The 13514-nt window shown below is 46.7% G+C and overlaps 1 protein-coding gene across 4 annotated transcripts in view; it reads right to left on the minus strand.

Moving 5' to 3' along the window:
• Positions 1 to 13514, minus strand: part of grm8a (glutamate receptor, metabotropic 8a) — a 124445-nt gene that overhangs the window by 57478 nt on the left and 53453 nt on the right. For all 4 annotated transcript variants that reach the window (XM_003972901.3, XM_029825746.1, XM_029825744.1 and 1 more), the window contains exon 3: positions 9496 to 9712. In XM_003972901.3, coding sequence (XP_003972950.1) covers positions 9496 to 9712 — 217 coding nt within the window. The remainder of the gene's footprint in view (positions 1 to 9495; positions 9713 to 13514) is intronic.

Genomic DNA, 13514 nt, shown 5'->3' on the forward strand with positions numbered 1-13514 from the left:
ATGAAATAAACTGACACTAAACGACTTACAAACATAACCAAATGTTTATTGAATTCTTGCTACAGTTTGGATTCTGCACATTGTAACGTGGATTTTGTCACCGACTGTAATAAAAACAAATTGTATCATGTTTTCTCTCTCTTCTGTTCAGACCCTGCTAAGGAAAAGGGGGACCAGTACAAAAACAAAACATTTTTCACAGCCGAACAAGTTGTGTTAGCGCGATAATGGTGCCGTGAGCGTTTCGTACGGCCTCGTTATGTAGACCCCGCCCACGTCGAAGAGCGTAATCGAAAAACAACGCAACCGTTTTGTGTCGATACTTTGTAGTGGGCTGGAATTCCTTTCATTTTATCTCCTAGAGAACACACTAATGCAGGGACTGCTACCAGTATTTCACCCACAACAGAACCCCGAAAGGTCTTTGGATCAGAATGAGTGTGTGTGTGTGTGTGTGTGTGCACGTGCGCCTGTGTGTAGGGTGAAAGAAAACAGAGTGCGGACCGCCTGCAGGAGTTGAGACATTGAAGAAAAACAGAAAGTGAGAATGTGTGGCGAGATAATGCCACACGTTCATCCTCCTTCAACGAAAGCTTCCTCCATTCCTCAACGCTGCGAGAGGAGCCAGAGGCACGTGCGCCGTGGGTCCGGCATCCACCACGGACACGCATGACAGCACACACGCTTTGAGGTGAGGCGAACAGACAAACCCACTTCGTTAAGCAGCATATTTCCTTGTGTTTTCCACCTCATGAATTTAGAAGCCGTTTTGGCCTCCAGGGGGAGCTGTGTTTTTTAATAAATTAATTTTCAACGGCTGAGAGCGTTTCTGTTCCTTCTGCAGGGATCCGGCACAACGTAGACCTATAAAAACTGTCCAGGGCTAAAAAGCATATTGGCTTCAGTGCTAGCCTCGTCTAATCTGGGCTGACAACACTGTCAGCGAGCGTTTGTGAGGGAGGAAGAACCAGCCGTTGGAGCAGAGCTCCGAGTTCAGGAACTTCAGACTCCACAAACTGCTTCACCCTCCGCTCTCTGCAGATGCCATGGCAACGCACAGCCCAAACCCATTTTTAAAAAAAAAGAAATGGTTAATTTGGGAGGATGTTTCGAAAAGTCCTACAACAGCGAGCAAATACGTAACCAGCATTTACGGAGTGGGAATTATTCCTGGAGAAGCTCAAGGACCTGGATTTGTAAAGATGCAATCTGAACATTTTGTACCTCAAGGCATCGCTAATTTACTGACGCACAGCTCAGTTAAAGAGAACATGGAAAATATCATAGCTACACGAAGAATATTAAGGTTTTTCGAACGAAACGTTTCGTTCAAGTGAAGCTAATGCTAATAACTGAGACGTTTTTTAATGTGAACAAACTCTCAGCCTTTGTTTCCAGAATGGGTCAAAATTTTGGCCCCCTAGCTCACCGTGGCAACGAGATAGCAGCAAGTATTTAATACACAGAGTTCAATTCCCCTGTTTGACCACTTGCATCCTCCAACTTCTGAACTTCTTTGTTGTATCAGACGTGAGAAAATTAAGATGCTGGAGTCCCTTCCTGAATTTGGGACATTAATTCTGATGCTAAATTATGGAATAACAGAGAGAAACACTTATTACTGGTTTAGGAAGATTCAGGTGTGCCTGTGTTTTTATATTGAAGCCATTTGAGGAGCTCGGGAAGGGAGGGGGTCACTTTAGTTGATGTGGAATGCTTTCACAGTTGGATAAAACTGCAAATTACATTCCACGCCGTCCCTTGCATGTAGTTTCCATGAAAATATGCGGACATTTTGCAGCTTTCTTTACAGCCCGTGGAGGTGTTATAAAATGGTTGCGTGCCGTGAAGATTAATAGACTCCTTCTGTAAACGGATTACAGCCTCAGAACAGCACTTGCGTTTGTCTCCGCTGTTTAGCCTCCGCCAGGGCTCTGTTAAATGTTGGAAATTCCTATTGGGAATTCCCAAAGGAAGTGCAAATGTTCAGCTGGGAGAAGCTTCTGAACTGGCGGGTTTCATTAAATGATGATGTGCAGCTACTTCCATTAGGAGCAGGAGTCAGGGAATTCCTATAGACCAGTATGGAATGTTTAATGTTTCTGCTCTAGTGGGTAAACTGGGATCCAGAGCGTGTGAGGATTAAATAAAGCAAAGAGAGGGGGCATTCAGGTGTATGGATTATTCACACAAATCTCTTTCGCCTACATTCACGCCAAAGTGAAAATTCCAGCTATTGTGAGCAATAGCAATAACTGCTAAATATGCCGCCGACATTGCTGTTTTTTCTTTTTTGCCTTGAAGATCCAAACAAGTCAATAACAGTTGCTGCTCTCTGGGTGTTTTCAGCACATGGTTTTGCAACCATGTTTTCCTTTTTGTAAAAAAAAAAAGTGGGAAACCACCTGTAAAGTCAGGTTAGCCCTCATTTCTGTACATAGCTTTGTTGCTTAATTCTGGACGTTATTTTGCCTCTTACATAGCTGGAATGCTTCGGCTGCTTAAAATTAAAAAAAATGAAAGCCTTTATTATTTCTAGTTATTAGCAAAAATTCCTCTAAGTTATTCTGTGAACAACTTCTTTTCAATATGTCAAAAAAAACACCCAAGGTCGTCCTGTAAAGATTAAAAGCTAATCTGCTTTACGCTATAACTAGCTTGACCTGGTAAAATTAGTATCAGAAAAACATAAAACAAATAAGAAAAAGGAGACGTAAAAGTCACAAAATTGTAAAGACACTAAAACCAAGAGGCTTTTTTTCGGCTAAACTGATGATGATACTGAGACGACTTTTCCAAAGTGCTACATATGTTGCACCTTTTCTTATTTAAGCTCCACTTTTGCCGCTTCCTGCGGTCGACCACGGCGATTCGCGCCTGCCAGCTCCTCGCTCGCATGTTGGCGCCCGTCCTGGCGTCGGCGGTGTCGCGGCTTCGGCACATGAAGTCGTTCTGCGGGGGTGTTTTCTCAGACAGGACGCGTTTGCACAAGTATTTTTAGGTGACACCCCCAACACCTCGCTTCAGAACCGGGGCGGGCGGAGGAGCCGCCGCATAAATCAAACATCGAAAATGCAAACGAGGTTTTTGGGAAGCCGATTATTTATAACATTTAACTGTTTTCGAGATGCCACGTCTGACGCCGGCGAGATCGTCACGACGTGATCCGGGGAAGATTTGGATCGATGCCGGAAAAGAACCAAACAGACCCAAACAGGTGAGGCGCCATTCGCCAAGACAAGGCGACCAAGTCCACCAGAGGGGAAGTGGAGACAGAAGGCGGCGCATAAATTCCAATAATATCTGTTTTACTCGGGTGAAGAGTGGAGGAGACCGGGATAGCGGGGGAGGGGGACTTTCAGATCCGGGCAGATTAAATTGCTCTGTCAGCGGCGAACCGCCGCTGTCGGGAGCGCCCGCGCTTCAGACATTAGCCGTCATTTTTCAGGCCGCCGCCGCAAACTCCGGCGCCAACAGTCATTTGGGCAGAATCCCGAGTTGGAGGTTCTCCTGGTTGATCATTCCCAAGCTGGAACACGCGCGCAGAAATGAAAACGTCTTGACGTTTATGATGAATAACAATGACGTTTAAATTCAGGATCTGGAATGTGAGTGGTGGGAAGATCGGAATACTGCACATTTTTCCGTTTCCAAAACTTCCATCTTGGAATGACGACAGAAAGAGAATGGAAGGGCGAATTAGGAGTTGAGTGGGGAAGAGACGAACGAATGGAGGGAAAAGGCTCCGATTAGGTTGAATGAAACAGACGAAGACCCAGATTGAGAGCATCGATTATTCCTCTGGCCTCGCGTTGTTCCTGGGATCTGACATGGATTGTTGTTGAAGCAACACTGCAGACACAGTTGTTATTCTGCTCCATTCAGTCTCTGCTAATCAGCCTGTGCCAGGTCCCCATCCATCAGTGTGTGTGTGTGTGTGTGTGTGCGTGTGTGTGTGTGTGTGTGTACAGACCATGAAGTGAGGACCAGAGTACATGAAGACATTGTGACCTGTCCTCACGCCGGGCCGCTGAAGAGGTTTGAAGGGTAGAATTGGGTCTAAGATCGGGGCTGAGCGTCATTTATGGTCCTCACAACGATAGAAGTGCTTGTATGTGTCGTACTCTTCGCCCAACTCAGAACTGGATTATAACAGTTGCGTTTTGAGATGTCGCGCCGTCCCACATTTTCCTTTTTTTTTGTTCCACGAATATGATATTAAAATATAATAATTACAATTCACACATTTAGTCCATTATCTGGGTCTTTAACCAAATTTAATACGTTTTTCATTGGCCCATTTCCCATCTCATCGCCAACTTTTCGCACAATCCCCAAGTGTGAATATAATTACCAGGACTATGGCAGTGAGCCACTTCTATCATTCCTCTCCAAGCTCCGCGTATAAAGTGAGGTTTGAAACCCACCCATCGGGAGTTGTGCTGAACAGAAGACATTGTTTTTAGTTTTTGTTTTGCAGCCGTTTAGGCCAAACTATGAAGTAATACAAGTTCTCGTGACTTTTCCCTGGTTTCTACAAACAGGCGAGGACGCTAGCAGCCAGTATTAAACTGTGGAGGAGTTCAAACAGCACCAAAGACCCAAAGGTAACACCAGTCTGAAGTGATAAAAACTCATCTGAACCACTCAGATTAGCCTAAAAACGGGCCAAAGCGCCACCGTAGCTTCAGGGTAGCAAACAGTTCGGGACAGATCGACAGATGATGACACGCTCGCTCTCCCTGTTTGTCTTTTTCCCATTCGGTACTTTTTGTGTGTGTGTGTGTTTTTTTCAATCATGGTAAATTGATTTGAACGGGATCGTGAGAGGCCCGACAGCATCAAAGCAAAATTCCCTTTGATTCCCTACAAATGATGCTACGCTGCTAAACTATGCTGATGCTTCATCCCAACCAATCAAAGGGACAATTTGGGTCTCTGAGACTTTTAGCAGATGGGAAATCACTTAAAAATGAGGATAATTATACAACCTGACCTTGTAGCGTGTTATTTGGTGATACATTTCTGTCTAATGCCACTGTGTGTAGTTGTGCCATCACACAAATCTACACAGCAGCACAGGCTGCTTGTGTTTGAGGCCGGCGTGCAACTCTCACAGCACTTTGAGCAGCACAGCTAATATTGGTTCCTTCCTCGTACATTAACCGTGACCCCAAAGCCATTCTTCCGGAATGAAAAGGGGGGGGATGAAGCACCGGAAAGATGAAAAAACCATCTCAGGTTAGCGGAGCGGAACAGCACTCTGCACGCAGGTACACAACAATGTGTTAACTTCAGATTCGCGCAGCAAACAAATAATCTGACATCCGCAACGCCACAATGGTGACGCACAGGCGGCTGAGCAGCGTTCGCTCTACGTGCACGGACGTGTTGGCACACAGCCGGAGTGTGTACGGAGGAACATGTACGGCGATATTGCTGAAATTACCTTTTTGGCGGTCAGCAGCTACTGCTGAGCTTTATTCCCTCCTCAATCTGTTCGTGAGAAGACAAAGAAAGAACAGCAGACAAACACACAAGCACAAACACGTGTTCGTCTTGTTTTTAGCACGTTATATCGTAGTCTGTCAATAAGGTTTCTAAGGAGTCGTCGTCCCTCAAGTCGAACAAAACCTCTAGCACGACACGAGCCGTGTGCCTTATTTATCTGGCCGGGAAGCACCTACCATAAGTGCACTTCTCATAATGTAATGTAATGTTTGACGTTAGCTTGGCTTGCACGGCCCAGCTGTCATGCACATTTGATGGATTTAGTGTGAAAATTGATAGTTACATTAAAGAAATAGCAAATTGAGGGGGAATGTTTTCAGACATTTCAGACGTCCTGTTCACACAGACATTCCAACCCATCGTCATGCTAGCGCCACGGGGTATGGGATGACATAATAAAGATAATAGCATCCTCAGAGGGCTGTTAGCTTCTGATAGATACGGTCAACTTCACCGGAGTGAGCTATCCAGTGTACCTGTGTTTGCATTCACTTCCAGAGAATTTCAGGGTTTTGATCAAGGCACCATGGCTGTCACAAATACACATTTTGTCAAGGACACGCGAGTCACAAAGCGGCACGAGCCCGTCTGCGAGCATCCGAGACGCCGTGTGCTTCCACAGGGGAAACAAAGGCGGCGTTCTCGGCAAGATGGAAACCAAGGCTGGTGTAATTAGTCACAAATGGGCGGCTTGATGTGCACGGAGATGAGACTGACGTCGCGAGGAGAGTGTAATCGAGGACAAGAGACAAACGGAGAGCCGGAACCACCCGAGGGACAAACGTCACATGGGCTCGAGTTAGACGGAAGGTCATCTTCAGTGTTTACCGACAATGGTGGGTGGGAACTTTCAGTTCTACGCTAAGAAAAAGATAAAACATCCTAAAAAGTTTCAGAGCACATTAAGTTGGTAATGAAACCTAATACATATTTCTGTCATTACATGTATGATGTGGTGTAATTACACTCATTTCCTGAAATAATTACCTTGCCGAAACGCTATAAAATGATCACTATATCATGTGATGATTAATATTTATCATAATGCTTTTCAATTAACGCACGATTCCCTTTGCTGAATAAAACAACATTAGCCTGGAGCAGGATCGGGACAACCTCACGGGACTCCATTGTTCAGGGCTCGAGTGGACTCGACGAGAGCTAAGCTAAGCTAAAGGCTGAAGATTACATTAGAGCCAGAGAATTAATTAAATGAATGTGGAGATAAAGTTTAATTATTTTTCCCTTTGTGGCTTTTTCATTCTTCCTTTCTTCATTAGTAGCTCCTGAGCCGGGCTGGTTCTGCGCCAGCACACACTCCTCTCGCAGGTTACACACACTCAGATGGTACCTAAAGCCTCACACTCCCTCCATCTGTCAGTGGGGTGTCTGAATGTAGATGTGATGGTTCTAATCCCTCGTGGAAGGGCAGTGGAAGGAGAAACAGTCGTGACTCGACTCGCAAGATACCTCCGCCTCTCGGTTAGTGCGCTCGGTTCAATATGGAATCCCGCGGCCTCTCGGCATGGCCCGATCCATCGGCGTGTGTCGGGGCTTTCACAGCGAGGGTCAACAGTAGGGTAGCGCGGTGATTAGCGAGGCTGCCCTTCAGCTGGAACATGTGATGGGAGGTCTGTTGTGTAATGTATAAAATATGAAAACACCTCCTGGACGCAGAGATCCTGGAAAACTTCGGAGTTCACGCCTATACTTGAAAAAACTTTGTCAACTTAATCAGATTTCCGAGTGACGAAACAGCCTCACCGATGCGTAGCGTGTTCCCGTGATAAATGGACCATCGTGGTCACGTATGACCTCTCAAGCTGCTCCCTGGAAAACCGCCCCCGAGTTGATGTCCGTGCAATTATTTGCTCATTAACCTCTGGCCGCTGTATCGGCTACACGGGCTTATTGTTTGGAAAAGCAAACGAAATCAAGTTTTACTCTGCATTCATTCCGTGAGTGCTCACTAATCCTGCGTAAACAAGCTGGCTGAGATGTGCAACTAGTTCTGCTTGACTGTAAACGAATGACTGGTGGCGAGGAGACAAAAGCTGCACGGGCCATTATGGTCACGACATTTGTGTTTGTCTAAATCAGCATGTTTATAAGAGTAGCGCAAAGTGATGCTAATGGCTAAAAGGCATGTTAGCGCTCCATAGATGTTGCATCATGATACAATAGTTCAATTTCAGAATGAAAAAACAGCAGCCGCCAACCTCAGATTTTTTGGTTTTACTGAAGTGATCTCTTTTAAAACAAAAATTATTTGCTGACTGTTCTGGACTGGAAAAAAAAGCCTCCTATGTTTCCTCTCTTAGGAGTGAAGCAAAGCAGCAATGCTGGAGGAGCAAATATAAGTAGGACAGTATTGGCTTTCAGAGGCTCAGCTGAAGTAAAAAAACACTGTATGTATGTATGTATGTGTGTGTGTGTGTGTGTGTGTGTATGTATGTATGTATGTGTGTATGTATGTATGTACTGTATGTATGTATGCAAGGTCCCTAAATTTAAAGCAATTCTTTACCTTGAAGAAGTCTTTTAAATTTGTGAGGACCATTCAAAATGTCCTCAATTCATAGGTGAAATACATACAGTCCTCACATATAACATTAACAGGAACACACACACACACACACACTTGTCACCTTTTATCCAGCCTCATATTCAACCTCTTTTTCTCCAGCCCTTCATATTATTGGTTCTGTTTGCATCTGCGGGGCTGCAGATTTAACAACTGGCTGACTGACTGCTGTCACAGTATGTACCCCCCCCCCCCCCACACACACACACACACACACACACAGACTGAAGAAATGTAGCGTGTGCTGACTACCCTCCCTGAGTCCTGCTTTACCCTGTGGCACACGCTGATCCGACACGGCGGTAAACAGCGACGTACGGGCCTGCAGGTGAGCCAGACTCCAGACGAGATGGACAGATACGGACAGACTGGCAGCAGTACAGACACACAGAGCTCTTATCTGCGTGTCCGCAGGAGAGGGAGAAAAAAAACACACCCATTGAAGGGGAAAAGTAGAGCGGGTGATAAAAATAGACATCTGAGCTGATCTCAGATGGATTCTTTACGTCTTCAACCCCATCGATCAATGAGCACTTGTCAACATCCAATGTGACGCGTTTTTCGGGACAAATATTTGACGCGTAAACAGCGTAAACCGACAGCATTTTGATCTGTCAACATCACTTGGGGGATTTTAAAGGCTGATCAGAGGCGGCGCTAACCCCGATGTGCTCACAGGAGCAAGGGGACTCCGCTTTAAAGCCGCACATCAAAGCGGACGAGTGATCCGTCTCGCTGCGTTCTCCGGCGCGGCTGTGACACGTGTTTATTCTACTGTGATTTATCCTTTTCCCGACACTTTACGACAAATTCACTTTCATGTGTTGTAATTTCGGCTTTTGTAAGTCGCTTCCACGCAACCTGTTTTGCCGCTGGTGCAACAAATGAGCGTGAGACGCATCTACAGGAATGGGGCCAAAGGTTCCCAGAGCGCCCTCTAGTGAGAGGCTGCAGAATGTCCCACCTGGGAGAGGTCACGGCCGGCACGACCCTACGACCCGTTAGCAAGGATCCTTCTCCCTTGAACGGTTGAACGTTTGGGGTCTTTCTTGCTACGATTGTTGAAAAGCAACGAGGGGAAATTTGGGATGAAGAGGGTAAACGATTTCACACTGGGCGCCCGGGGTCAGTAAATCCATTAACGATGGTGGGGGGCAGAATCTGCACTTGATAGCCATTATATTGCTTTAGCAATAATGCTAATGGTTCCTGAGGAGGCGTTTCATTCTCATTAGTTAAAGGGAGAGTTATTGTTCGGATGTTGTTGAAAAGCGATAAAATGAAGGTGTAAAATTGTGTTTGTGCGTAATTGTTTGCAAATGACAGAGCGCCATCAATAAAGCAACATCAGCGAGGGTAAACTTGGAGCCCAGCAGCTAATGAATAAACAGACTTCCTACCTGTTTCTCTTGAGATTTGGATGAAGGCCTCCACGCCGCTCTCGCCATAGTTCCCCTCCGAGGCCAGCGTGGACACGTAGTTCCACCCCATGGCGGTGACGATGTCCATCATGGCCTGGGCCTGGTAGGAGTCAGGCGGCACCACGCGGGAGAAAAAGTCGTAGCGGCTGTTGTCGCTGAGTTCTGGAGCGGTCGAGGCGTAGCTGATCTGGGGGATCTGGGTCAAGATGACAGGGGAGACGCAGGAGTCAGAAGGTCCGGTCCTCAACTTGGACCCACAACCATAGAACAGGCAAAATGTCCAACATGAAAAATGGAGCCTTTGATCACAAAAGGGGCTTTGATCACCAAGCAAAGCAGCCCAACGTGTGATGGAACCTTGTATTAGTCAATATATCATAGAGGCTGAAAGTCACAATATGAGGAGAAATGTTCCCTTATTTCTGATGACCTTTTGAGGACATCACCCATGGGTCCATGAAGCCCACTCACCCTTTCCACAAGTTGAAATTTTCCATTTTGTAACTAATTTATCCAGACTATAAAGCTAGATCACATTAAATTCACGTCTTTTTAATACCCGTAGGATCAGTAGGTCTGATGTCATTCATCAAAGGTCATCGTCAAGAGGGTTCAATGAAATAGAAGCAAAAACGAACAGAAATAAGGAAGACAAGTGGAAGCAGTCATTAAATATTGACCAATGGGGGGAGGTTCGTTTTTTTAAAGGCGGAGTCACAGACGGACGTCAAAGTGGCGCCAAGGCGACACAAAAGAGGCTGCAGGGATCAGACAGACGGACAAAAAGCACACAGACGTGGATGGAGAGGCTGACAGACTGATGGGAACACCACTCGCACACACACGCACACACACACACGCACGCACGCACACACACACTGGTGTTTGCAGTCAGAGGTAACAGAACAGGTGGAAGGTGTTGGACGGCTGACAGGCTGATTGATTTTACCCTGACAGAGGGGTGGGGGGGGCAGCCAGGACGGCCATTTGTTTTCCCCCCACACACACACACACACACACACACACGTGCACACAGGCATCGCATTGGCATTCACTCGAAGACACAAGTGTCAATCTGAACCAAAACATAAGGTGTGTCAGCTGTCTGAAATCAGCACACACACACACACACACACACACACACACACACACACACACACACACACACACACACACACAAATGCTGATCATAGCAAGAACCTTTGTGTGTGCATTTGTTTGTCAAGAGTGTTTCCAGAGGCCATCGCTCAATTTATTCCCTCTGAGCGTCATCTAATGTGCCTGCCCTCCTGCCCCCCTCCATCCACAGCTGCCACGCTCGTTTTCTGAAAGGTCACTCATCTTCGCCGGCTCCTCTGAAAAGGGCTCCGAGTTTTCGGGTTCAACCGGGCGTCTGCGGCGGCAGAAGAGCGACCTTAACCTGGACACGTCGGTTCACCTCCTGGTAACACCAAACCATCAATCATCTCCGGTGCTTTAAATATGGGAGTTTGGGTCGGAGGTCAGTATTTTTGCTTCGACTTCTCTTAAATATTTTGTCACATTCTTATCTGGGCTCCGCGCGCGTCCACATTTGGAGTCTTGACTACCGTTATCGGTCATCTCTGGGAACTCGAGGACGCATGATTTATTCATAGATGACAAATATAAAACACTGAAAAGAAAAAGCCGCCCAAAAAAGTTGGAGCATCACAGGAAAACAAATTCTTCTGTGTATTTCGACAGGAAAATATCCCTTTCAAACAGAGGCCGTGCTGCAGGAACACCAGACTTTTGTCTGTCCGTGACGGCCATGGTAAAGCTACCTGTAACCTGGCTCCAGCTGCTGCTTTGATCTTTGCCTATTTTTCTCGTCAGCGGGGGGGGGGGGACAGAAACCGCCAGAAGCAGGAAAACAAACCGAGACCAGGCAGGGGCCAAAAGAAGGGAGCGTAAATCGATGGAGCCCGAACGCCTCAGATCGCAGGTGCTAATGCACGACAGACGCAGAGCCTCGTCTGATGTGCACAACCGACATTAATAGCGCTCCTGTACCTCCGCTAACGGCGGCTGAATCATTTACGCGCTCTGAATCCGTCCTCGTTGGGAGTCGGGCCCTTAGCCGAGGCGGGAAATTATAGGCTTGGTCGTATCACATCGCTGAGGAAGAAGATTATGCCTCCAATCCCCCTAATTCCATTTGCCCAAATGAAAGTGTGTGAGTGGAAACAGGAAGTGTGTACAATAAATGGGAACGTACAGAGTTGAGCAGGTTCTGCTAGCGACCTTTGGAAAAAATGAATTCCTGAATCTTTATATTTTGGTCTTTATTCATCTTTCCCAAGACGATGCATCATGATTTGGTGGTCTTTGGTGGTCCCCTTACTGTCACCATGGGAACGATGCTCTGTGGCCTTCGCCATCCTAACCGGCGACCACAAATCAGCAGAAATCCACAAATCAGCAGAAATCCACAAATCAGCAGAAATCCAAATTCCTCTCTGGGATAGAAGTAACCTCATCTATCAGAGCTGCTGAGCAAACGCCAATTTCAGGTCACAAATCTAATTTTTCCCTCCGTGTAAACAGGACGGATGGCCCTTGGTCATGGTATAGCAGATATTAATTCCTAATCAAGTTGTTTTTCACCCTGAAAGCAGTGATTATTGGGAATCAGCAGATGAAAGTTTGCTCTGCGTGTGACTTATCGATGCTCAACGCTCGCTAATATCTCATTTTCTGCTACATCAAATGCATCTTTCTGAAATAAACTTCTTTTAAATAGCAAATCCAATATTATCCACCTCTCACGGCACCGCTGTGCCCATCCATCGCCCCCAGATCCAGCCTGGCTGTGGATGTGGACCTGAAGAGATCTAATCACCCGGGTCTGCCTCCTTCCGTAGACCCAAAACGGAGTTCTCTCCGTGTCTTGACGTCTAAACAATTCATTTTCGAGGACCCGGTGATACGAGCAGGTCTCAGGCCACCAAAGCCGGTCTTTGAAGTCAACTGTGTAATTGCTACATCAGACGCCGCGAACGCACGTCCTCCCCGATGGAGACCGACCAACAAGACGTCTGGTTTCGCCACGAGGGTTTAATCCTTTCCGGAGCCGTTCCGTCCTCGCTGGAGTCGGAGAGATTATCTGCAAGTCGGTGGCTCGACCGGGGATTTACGGAGCAGGGACACCTCACCAACACCTCAAAAACGCATTTTCATCTGACAAAAGTGGCGCAACACCAAAGCGCTGCGCACGTGCGTGGATAGTCTGAGCAAACAAAGTGGCTGCATGAGTGCACGTGCATTCAGGGCTCCGCTGGTAATGGAGCTGTCGGGGGCCAGAGTCTGAGCCCGGAGATGATAGATGGTTGCGGTCTGGAGGTAATTAACCCCACGGCGTCGCGCACGAGCGTGCACGCACGCAAACACATGCTTTTCAATTGTTAAATACAACGCGTGGTGCTGGGGATCAATGACAGGGCTCGCATTAATTACACAGAGAGCGTGTTGAGATGCAGACGGAGCGGAGTTTTAATTATGTTGGTTCCAACACTTGTTGCACGTCGGCTGCTCCTGCAGATGCACCAGAAGCTAATTTCCATGTTAATATCGCAGGGAAGGAAGACGTATTTAATGTGGATTCGGCTTCGGAGGCAGACCAGAGAGCTATTTACTCGGCTCCACCACCATCCTGCACCTCTGCCTAATGAGGAGAGGTCTGGAGCTCTGGGACCTCGCAAAGGTAATTTAGCAGGATGGAGACTGTTGGGGTCGAGAGCCGAGGTGCCTCCTGCTCCACACGACCCTTCAGTTATCTCCCTCTCGTTCCCTCTCCAGGAACACGACGTAATAAACTTGTCTCCTTTTCATTGCCTTATAACGTAAAGACGGTGGAGTTTGTGCTTCATATGGGATCTTTTGAAGGTTCTGAACCCTTTATTGCAATTTCATTTCTTAATTTATTCGTTTCCTCACAAAAAAGAAAAGGAAAAAATTAATGTAATCCATCAGAGTTG

This window comes from Takifugu rubripes, chromosome 18 (genome assembly GCF_901000725.2).
Source record: "Takifugu rubripes chromosome 18, fTakRub1.2, whole genome shotgun sequence".
NCBI classification, from domain to species: domain Eukaryota; kingdom Metazoa; phylum Chordata; class Actinopteri; order Tetraodontiformes; family Tetraodontidae; genus Takifugu; species Takifugu rubripes.